The 11,176-nt window shown below is 40.3% G+C and overlaps 1 protein-coding gene across 1 annotated transcript; it reads right to left on the bottom strand.

Moving 5' to 3' along the window:
• Window positions 1-355: 355 nt before the first annotated feature.
• Window positions 356-1,309, bottom strand: LOC121594664 (uncharacterized protein K02A2.6-like). Its single transcript, XM_041918176.1, has one exon. It carries the CDS (start codon window positions 1,307-1,309, stop codon window positions 356-358), a length of 954 nt encoding a protein of 317 aa, XP_041774110.1.
• Window positions 1,310-11,176: the final 9,867 nt, after the last annotated feature.

Here is an 11,176-nt window from a genome sequence, read left to right as displayed (position 1 = left end):
AGAATGTTCGGTACGATGGTTCAAAAGCGACTCGTTGCTTCTCTGCTGTTCTTGTCTGGACGGATTGTGGTCGAACCAGGTCGAGACGTGAACGGATGTTTCGCCCTAGGAAAAGCTTTGCTGGTGCTTCACCGGTTTCACTGTGCGGGACTTTGCGGTATTGGAGCAGGAACTCGTTCAGGTTAGCTTGAAGTGTAGTGCTGGACGAATTCATAGCCTTCAAAGCTCGCTTAACTGTCTGAACGTATCTCTCTGCTTGCCCATTGGTTGCCGGATGATATGGAGCGGAGCGTTTGTGGAACTTGACACTGCTTCGTTGAAGAAATGTGGTGAACTCTGCTGCAGTAAATTGTGTTCAGTTGTCTGTTACAACAGTTAGGGGGGCTCCATAGGATGCAAATAGCTCGTCGAGGATTTTTATGGTTGCCTCGGTAGTGGTTGAGTGAGTCACTTTCACCTCAACCCACTTGCTGTACGCATCCACGATGATCAGTAGCATCTCGCCAGCAACGGGTCCCGCATAGTCAACATAAACACGCTCCCAAGGGTTAGATGGATACTCCCAATGGTGTTGATTGAACTTAGGAGGTGCTGAGACCGTTTGAGCGCATTCGTGGCATGATTTGGCTAGCTGCTCGATGTCTTTGTCTATGCCCGGCCAGTAGACATATGAACGGGCCAAAGACTTCATTCTCACCACACCAATATGTGCTGCGTGCAAATCTTGCAGAATTGCCGGACGAAGGATGTCGGGAATCACGACACGGTGTTCAAACAGCAAACAATTGGCAACCATGGTGTATTTGGCTTCTGGTGCTTTATAGCCGATTTGTGATAGGTTTCGTCCCATTTCGAGGTCTTTCAACATTTTACCCATGTGCTCATCTTTTCGCGTTTCGCGTGCGATTTGATCGGCTTTAATGGGCAGCTGCTGGATTTGGTTAAGCACAAAATCTTCAAAATCGTCTTGATCCTCATTTCCTCCTCTACTAAGAGAAAGGCTGTTTACACTGGATTGTGTCGAGGGACTTGGAATGCGTGAACAATAATCGGCATTCTTATTTTCGTTAGTCGATCGGTACACTACATCGAAATTGAAGTGCGCTAAGTAGTCAGCGTAGTTTGCCATGCGACTTATACAAAGTGTAGGCAGTGACTTCTCTGGATGCAGGATTTGCGTCAACGGTTTGTGGTCCGTGACGAGCGTGAACTTCCGTGCATATAAATAATTGAAAAACTTCTTGACTGCCCAAACGATAGCGAGAGCTTCTTTGTCGATAACCGGATAGCGTTGTTCCGTCGCCGACATTGTACAGCTTGCATAAACTATGGGTCTTTCTACCCCGTTACTGAGTCGATGGGAGAGCACTGCTCCGAGAACCGTCTTGCTTGTGTCAGTAGCTAATATCAATGGTAGTGTTGGGTCATACTGAGTAAGGACTTGTGGTGAAATTAAAATGTTTTTGATATCGCGGTAGGCTTCTTCGGCTTCAGCCGTCCACTCAAAACGATCTGCTGATAATATCTCACGCAATACCTTTGCTCTTGTTGACAAATCTGGTATGAACGCTGAATAGTATGTGGCTTTACCCAAAAATAGCTGTAATTGTTCGGGAGAAGACGGTCTTGGTGCGTCTCGGATCGCTTCAATGTGTTTCGTCGACTTGTGAAGACCTTCGCGATCAATTCGGTACCCAAGCACTCGAGTGCTGGTGTGGCAAAGACACATTTAGATCGGTTAAGTTTCAGACCACTTTCCTTGATTCTGCTTAGGATACTTGTTAAGGCTTGTAAAAGCTCTTCAAAATCTTTCGCGAACACGATAATGTCGTCATAGAAGCTAACGACATTTTTAAGGCTTAAGAGAACTTCTTCCATTCGACGTTGCCAGATTGCGGGTATGTTGGCGGCACCGTATACTGCTCTGGTTGGTCGTATGAGCCCATGGGTTGTGGTGTTAAGGGTTAAGACATGACGAAACTGTTCGTCTATGGGAAGATGCGTATACGCGTCGGTAACATCCAAATGGCAAAATAGAGTAGCACCTTTCATTCGGTTGAAAATACTCTCAATTCGAGGAATAGGATGTTCGTCTATTATCATTAAAGGGTTTACAGTAGGTTTGTAATTACCAGTTATCCTCAGCTTACCGTTTTTCTTAACGACCACGTGTGTAGGAGATGCCCACTCCGAATATTCGACCTTTTCGTAAAAACCGGAATTTATTTTACTATCAATTTCTTTGGCATACCTTTCTCGCAGCGCGAGGGGAACGTCGCGTGCTCTAGCAAACACTGGTGTTGCATTTTCTTTCAAGTGTACTTTTGCCGGGGGACCTGTCAGTTTACCCGGAGACTCACTGAAAACATCAGCATAGCTGTCTAATAATCTTGTTAGCTGCGTTTCGCAATTTGGAGATAATGTGCTATTTGATACTGTATGGATAGATGTACGCGAGGAGAACATGCGATTTAAATCGATCTGATCTGCAAAGTGAGAGATCCATTCGCGTCCCAGGAGTGAATCGTGTGCTCCGGACACTACATAGAGTTGCTCCTTTCGCGTTGTGGCTCCAATAGTTACATTGACATTCATCCTACCAATACAGCTGATGCGATGCCCAGTATAACTAGAAAATTGTCTGTCGCTTGTCTGCAAGGTGAAATGTGGTTTAATTGATTTGAGGGTTGCTTCTGATACGATTGCGCAAGGTGCACCGGTATCAAGCTCCATCTTCAACGATTTACCATCGATCTTAACATCGATCATTTTTTTCTCACTCGACGGTATGTTATGAATACGGTTAAGCCGTTGCACTTGATCAATACTACCGGAGGGCGAAGAGATATCTTGTTGTGAAATGTGATGGTTGGACTTACCCGATTTGCAGACCTTAGCAATATGACCTTTCTTATGGCAATTGTTACATTTGGCGCTACGGAAACGACACTCGCTTCTGAGGTGTGGACCTCCACAGCCATTACAAGCTACTGGCTGGTTACCGTGTGTATTATTGAATGCGGTGTTCTCTGGCGAGTTTGTATGCTGCTTGTTTGTCGTGTTTCGACGCGTGTATGGTTTTTTTTATATTTGGCTTTTCGTAACCTAGCTTGTTAGTAGCTTCGGAAGCTGGTTGCGACGTATTAATGTCTCGAGCAATATTGCGAGTTGCTTCTAACGCGAGGGCTACATCGAGAGCGTCTTGAAATGTGGATGGATTCTTTGCAACTATCTCGTCACAGATGCCGCGCTCTGCCAATCCATGTAACATTTGCTCAATGAGCATTCGGTCTAACAAATTGTCGTATTCGCAATTTGCTGAACCTTGCTTTAACCGGAGAACGTACTGTGCAATCGATTCGTCTCGTTGTTGCACGATGGTTCGAAATTTAATACTTTCTACGAATTTATTCTTTTGCTGGTCCCAATGAGCTACTAAAATTCTCCGCATTTCCGAATATGGCACTTCTTGTGGTTGTTTTGGTGCGACTAAAAATTTTAGCGACGTGTTTAAAAAAACGCCGAAAAATTTCGGCTCCCATATGCACACGAGCATAATCCGCGTACTGTATTTCCGGGATTTTACTTAGCTGAAGCGCCCACTCAAAGCGGTTAAAATAATCAGCGACCGATGTTCCCTCGTTGGCTCGGTATTCGTGCATAGCAAATGACGGAGCTTTCGGAAGCGGCGCTGGGATATTTTCACCTGTGTTGCGTAGTTCTGCACTTACTTGTTCAACGGCTGGTCCGATGGATGCCTTAAGTGCCTGCACAAGCATTCCGGAAAGGGCCTCCAGCAACTCACGGTTATCATTTGCCATCGTTTTCTGTTGTATTCAGCGTACAGCGAAAGAAACCTCCTTGTCGTAATGTTGTTCGCACGTGGTGATGCTAACCTCACTTTTCTGCTTGGGATGTGTGTGTGATGTATCGTTTGTTTAGCGGGCAACAAATCGCTTTTCCGCTGGCTCAGATGTATCCGACACGTATCCTGGACTATCCCACTTCTGACACCAAAATGTTATGTATTTAATTCTCATTTATTAGGCAGAAAAGTACATTGAGGTTTGTTTAAGGAGTTGTAGCAAAAAGTAACCAAACGAATTCAATAATGTGTAAAAAAAGAATGACATTTAACAACAAACGAAAGGTAGGGTCAACCTGTCAGGCGTTATGACACAACTGTCAAATACCAGGGTTCATATATAATAGGATAATTACTGTATCATGATTAAAAAATGATTTTGACAGCCGCTTACTGTGAATGTCAGAATAAAATGTAGACAATTAACAAGACTAGTTGTGTTCCATTGCTATGATAATGATAACAACAACTTTTGACAGCTAAACTGCATCTTGAGCCTCTGAAATTGTTTTGCTGACATTTGAATCTGACTTGTTAAACCCTGTAATGCTAAAATGCATGTTTTTCGAATTGATGTTTGTATTGGGCGTATGCGAGCGCAGTAAACACAACCGTTGCTGTCGATTGCCAATGCTCAACTGACCGTAGCAATAGACGATGCGCAATCTCAGATTGCGCATATATTTATCTGTCAAACGGGTCGATTTGATATATTTATCTGTCAAAAAAAAATTATATAGCTCGGACATATAATCTTGAAAATTTATGCGCAATCTTGGCGCAATCTAAATGTATGGAAATGACGTTTATAGCTCAGAGTTGGCTACGCGAAATGACATATATTTTGATAAAACGAATATATGCGCAATCTGAGATTGCGCATCGTGTATTAATACGTTGAGAGTTTTTATTCTACATTCTAGTTCAAGATATTTACAAGTGTACAGTTGTATATGTGAATACATTAAGCACGGTTTCTACATATTGAATTAGTATCTCAACACTCCCCCTCAATTCAATATCACTAACAATCCTAAATTCATTCTTTGCATAGTGAAACTTTGTCTAGGCAAACCTTTCGTCATTATGTCAGCCTGTTGTTCTGCTGAAGCAATGTACTTTAAAACGATCTTTCCGCTCTGGATTCTATCTCTTATAAAAAGATGCTTCACACTCATATGCTTCAGCCGACCTAAGTTTCGTTCATCTTCAGCTACACGTATTGTGGACTGATTATCCTCATAATAAGGAATTGGACTACTTAGCTTGCAACCTAAGTCTTCAAGCAATCGTTCCAACCAAGCTCCGTGACATACTGCATTAGTAAGAGAAATTAATTCTGCTTCTGTGGACGACAATGCTATTGTTGATTGTTTCCTTGTGAGCCAACAAACTGTTGCTCCATAGACCTTGAAAATATATCCTGATAACGATTTTCTATCTATCTTGTTGCTAGCCCAATCGGTATCTGCAAATGCTTTTAATATCTCCCTATCTATATTTCCATCGTATATCAATTTTAAATCTAACGTTCCCTTAATATATCTCAGTATTCTTTTCAAATGTACCCAATGTTCTTCATTAGGGCAACTTTGGAACTGGCTAAAATAAATCGTTGCTGCGCATAGGTCTGGACGGGATGTTAGTGCCACATACATTAGACAGCCTATCAATTCCCGATACGGTTTATCAATTCTTTCGTTCTCTCTGCCTTTCTCTAAATTCAAATTACATTCGATAGGAGTTGCAACTGATTTGCAATCACTCATGTTGAACCGCAACAACAAATTATTAAGAAAAGTTTTCTGATGAATGTACAGTAATTTGTTTTCTTTGCAGCGTTCTATGTCCATTCCTAAGAAATGCTTAACTTCTTCACTATCTGTCATTTTGAATTGTTCTGAAAGAGCTTTCTTTACTGTTCGTATCATATCTAAACTCTCTCCCACGATTAGTAAATCATCTACATATAAAATCATAATAATTCTTTTCGAGCCACTTCCTCTTGTGTATAAGCAAGGATCATTATTACTAGGTAAGAAATTTAAACTTTCAACAAATTCATTGAACTTCCTATTCCATACTCTAGAGGCTTGTTTTAAGCCGTATAAAGATTTCTTCAGACAACAAACTAGACCATTTCCGAGATCAAAACCTTCTGGTTGTTCCATATAAATTTCCTCACTTATTTCACCATTTAAAAATGCTGTGCATACGTCCATTTGATGAATATACCAATTTTTGTAGTTTGCTATAGCAAACACCGTTCTTATGGTATCTAACCTTGCAACTGGGGAGTAAGTGTCATAGTAATCAAAACCCTGTCTTTGCGAAAATCCGCGGGCTACTAAACGAGCCTTGTATCTAACTTCTTGTTCATTTTCCCTCTTTATCTTGAAAACCCATTTGCATGATATTGTTTTTCTACCTTTTGGGAGTTGTACCACCGACAAACCGACGTGACACTGGCGTTACAAAAGTGACCCACACGAAAGTACTGTCATTTACCAGTGAGGCGAACACTTCCGTCAAAGTAAGCTCTGTTCACTGCTGCTACGATGTAAACAACTTTTCTAAATACAAATGGTAAAGGAAGTGTGAGGCATAATTTTGTGAGGATTATTGGACAAAACACCCGGGAACATCATTTTACAAGTTTCCAAATCAATGTAAAAGATTTGAGAAGTACATAAAACAATACGGATTGGAATTTGCGAAGAAAAACAAAAAGGGGATTTAGCAGTTTCTTCTCTGTGTCAGTATAGTAAGCGAATCATTATAGAGATGGCGCTAGTGTTTAACGTATTTTCCAAGGTGGAATGTATAATGAGGTGTAGTTTTAGCGCTTTTGGCGATCCCCCCCCTGGGCTCCGATTTTGACAGATGGTTTTCCGCTTGTATATGTATTGATGGATTGTTTATGTTTTGCATGGTCAATATTTGGTGGAGATCAATTTGGGTGAATATTTTAATTTATTAGAACAAAGCCCGTGATTTAAAATGGAAATTTTCCTTCGAGAACTTGAAGCGTTCGCCAAACGCGGAAAACTAACTGTCAGTTTTCTTCGTTGATTCTTCTTCCACCTAGCTGTCAAAACGGGCTTATAACTTGACCTGATATCTTTACGGTCCTTGGTATTTTCATTTGAAATAAGGAGACAACTTTTGAAGCTCATTTTGATCGAAGTGTCACGTCGGTTTGTCGGTGGTTGTACTAAAGACCATGTGTTGTTACTCTCAAGCGAATTCATTTCATCTTGGACTGCTATTTTCCACTTATTCCAATCAGGCCTATTCTTTGCTTCTTCTAAAGATCGCGGTAAATCGTTCACAAAAGTTGTTGCACTTAATGCAAACCCCACATAATCCACCTCATAGTTTTCATGCCATCCGGGTGGTTTACGTTCTCTATCAGATCGACGACTCGATGATTCTGCTTCTTCGCGTTCATCAGATCGATCATCCATCGCTTCTTCTTCGTCACATGTCCGGAAACTTTCGTCTACTGTGCTTGGTTCAGATGTTTCACCAGATTTCTCGATTTGCACATTTGGTTCGTCATCATCGTTTTCATCGTCAGAGATGTGCTGTATTGCATGCTTCACAAAACACATTTTCGTTTCCGAGGCTTCTTTTGTCCGACACATCCAAACCGCGAACCATATCACCTTTCATCAGCTTATCCAAATTTTTGAAACTAAGATGGCCAAATCGATGATGTCATTGTTCTAGGTTCCGTGGAATTTGTCCACAAGAATAATACGCCTCATATGTGTTCGAATTGTTGAAATTCAACCAATACAGTTTTCCACGTAACTCTCCTTTCACTATTAATTTCCCTCGTTTTGTTAACACTTCTACGCACCCATCATCAAAAATAACTTTAAAACCACTATTTGTTATTTTCCGTATGGATAACAAATTTGTAGGAGTTTTCGGCACATACAAAACGTTTTCAGGGTAACTGGAATTTCATCACTACCACCACGATCAAATACTATGTCACCTTCATGCCAAGCTGTAATAAACTGATTTTCTTTCGCGACCGAAATATTCACTGGTGAACTTAATTTCCTTAACTCGCGAAATAAACTAAAATTATTTGATATATGCTCCGACGACCCAGAATCGACAATCCATGTTCCGTCAGAATTCATCGGAAATTTCCCATTGTTCACGAAACACACACCACGCGAATCGTCATCGTCACCACCAAGGTACGCGCTGAATTTCTTTGTTGGGTTTCTTCCCGTTGCTTTGTTCTTTTCTGGACACTGATTTGCCTTGTGGCCGTTCTTTTTACACACAAAACATTTTATTGTTCTCGTTTGCTGCTGTGGTTTTCGCTGCCAACCGTTTGTACTAGAAAACGCCGCTGGTTCCGAACTCGAGCTGTCCACCACACTACCACTTTGATGCTTTGTCTCTTCGTCAAGCAGTCGACTTTTCACGAAATCGACAGTTAAGCTATTCTCCGGCATTGTTTCCAAAGACGTCACGAGCGTTGCATACGACGAATTCAAAGTAAGAAGAAGATGGCAAATCACATCTTCATCGTCCATTTTTCCACCAGTTGCTTTGTAATCGCGCACCAATTTGTCGAATTCCAAGAAATGCTCTCGAAGCGAGCCACTTTGGTGTTTCAGCGCAAGCAATTTTTTCTTCAAGAACATTCGGGACGCTAAACTTTTTCTTTCGTAAATACTATGGAGTGTATCCCACATTTCTTTCGGAGTATGTTTATCGCGAACATATTCCAACTGCGAATCTGCTATACGTGAGATCAGTAAAAGTTTACACTTCTTGTCATTTTTACTAAGATCATCACCATCTTTTCGTTCTTTCTGAATACAATCGGAAAGTCCTTTTTCTTCTAATAGAATTAACATTCTATATTTCCATGAAGCAAAGTTCGTTCCATTAAGCAATGGTAACAACACAACTTTATCATCTTCCATGGTTCAACACCACCAGTTTTCACTGCACTGTCCGTTAAACAATCACTTCACAAAAGAAGCCGGTATTTGTTTTCGCAGTACTGGATTAAACGTGTTCAGGCGGGACTTGGCCCATAACCTATTGAGCATATGCGAGCGCAGTAAACACAACCGTTGCTGTCGATTGCCAATGCTCAACTGAGAGTTTTTATTCTACATTCTAGTTCAAGATATTTACAAGTGTACAGTTGTATATGTGAATACATTAAGCACGGTTTCCACGTATTGAATTGGTATCTCAACAATTTGTACCTTTTTAGTACTTCTTAAACATAATATCGATGATGTTCCGATGTTTGAGATTTTTGTCGTTCTTGTGTATGTTTTTGGTGTGGCCACAGGAAAAGCTCATTTTTGCAGTTGACAAGCAATTTTGACAAATTTGATTTTTTTTTACATTTTGTCACCTCCGTGGCAATGCGCTGTTGTTGTTCTTGGAATTGTTTAGAGAGGCTTTGGCTCCTTCGGAGTTCTTTCGCCTCTTACCGTTCAAATAGACGTAAAGCTACAAAAGGTAGCTCAAGTTTGAAGACAGGGCTATCATCTCGGGCGACATTTTTTCTTGATCCGAAATAATCTAATTATCTAGTTTGTTTACGAGCCAAATTAAAGCCAAACGCAAAAAAAAATAAAATTTGGACACATTTGAACCTATTTTTGTGTGTTTTCAATTATATAACAAGTTTGTTGACTGAGTCAAATGAGCTACTTTGATCTACACGGAGTGAAATTTTGAGCTATTTTTCATCGCGCGCGACGTTTTCGCTCTATGTCTATTTGAACGGTTAAGTGGCCATGCCCTATATTCCCAAGCGAAATTTTTCGGGGATAATGAACACAAACTCATGCCATCCTTTTCTATTCATCAGCCCTACTCTCTCACACGTATCGATGAACTTTTACGCTTCTCTTTGTTCATTGTGCTATACCCAAGCGAAATTTTTCGGGGATAATGAACACAAACTCATGCCATCTCTTTCTATTCATCAGCCCTACTCTCTCACACGCATCGATGAACTTTTACACATCTCTTTGTTCATTGTACTATATTTGAAGGGTTTAAAAGTGATAGATAACAATTCATGTTCATGAACTAGTTATGGTCAAATGTTAATGGTGTAATGTTTGTACCATGGTCGACCTGAGTTCAATTCCATTTTTTTGTTTTTTTTTATGATTTAAAGTTTTATTTAATTTTTAAAACATCCAGCTCCAATAACTTCAAACCCATTTACTCATTGTTAGAAATGCGTGTTTAATAGTTAATCTGTTATTTTTATTGTTTTATTTATTTCTTTTAATTCTTTTAGTATCAGTACCCCTTCATACAAACAAACCAGTAAATAGCACGATAATGAATAATAATATGGTGGCGCAACTGGCAAAGTGATTCGAAGTAGAACTAGCGATGTGGTTGGTAGCATCAAGGATGAAGCATGATCATGAGTGGAGGGAGTGAATCCGAATGTTCATTTCTATTTTTAGCTCTTTTTTGCATGGGTTCATCTTTCGCGTGTGTTCACTATCCCCGAAAATGATCTGTATTTCGTTGGTCTTTTCGGGGATAATTCGTTAACGAATTATCCCCGAAAAGACCAGCGAAAACCAGCGTGGTCGGGAGCTTGGGTATTTGAAGGGTTTAAAAGTGAAAGATAACAACTCATGTTCATGAAGTAGTTGTGGTCAATGGTTATTGGTGTAATGTTTGTACCTTAGTCGACCTAAGTTCAATTTCATTTTTATTGTTTTCAGTAATGATTTAAAGTTTTCTTTTTTTAAAAATATCCATTTTCAATAAGTTCAGACCCTTTTACTCATTGTTAGAAATGCGTGTTTAACAGTCAATCTGTTATCTTTATTGTTTTATAAATTTATTTTGATTCATTTAGTATCAGTACCCCTTCATACAACAAAACCAGTAAATAGCCCGATAATTAATAATGATATGGTGGCGCAACTGGCAAAGTGATTCGAAGGAGAACTAGCGAAGTGGTTGGTAGCATCACGAATGATGCATGAGAATGAATGGGAGCATGAGGGGAGGGAGTAATTCCGAATGTTCATTTCTATTTTTAGCTCTTTTTTGCATGGGTTCATCCATCACGTTTGTTCACTATCCCCAAAAATGGTCTGTATTTTGTTGATATTTTCGGGGATAATTCGTTAACGAATTATTCCCGAAAAGACCAGCGAAAACCAGCGTGGTCGGGAGCTTGGGTTGGTCTGCTCGAGCGTGTTCGATTGGTGCCAGAGCGCAGTCTTAAAGTGCCATGTTCGTCGCGTTGTTTGTTTAGTACACACTTAAAAATATTTC

The sequence above is a fragment of the Anopheles merus genome, chromosome 2L (genome assembly GCF_017562075.2).
Source record: "Anopheles merus strain MAF chromosome 2L, AmerM5.1, whole genome shotgun sequence".
Lineage (NCBI taxonomy): Eukaryota > Metazoa > Arthropoda > Insecta > Diptera > Culicidae > Anopheles > Anopheles merus.
This window is presented reverse-complemented; position numbering and strand designations above follow the sequence as displayed.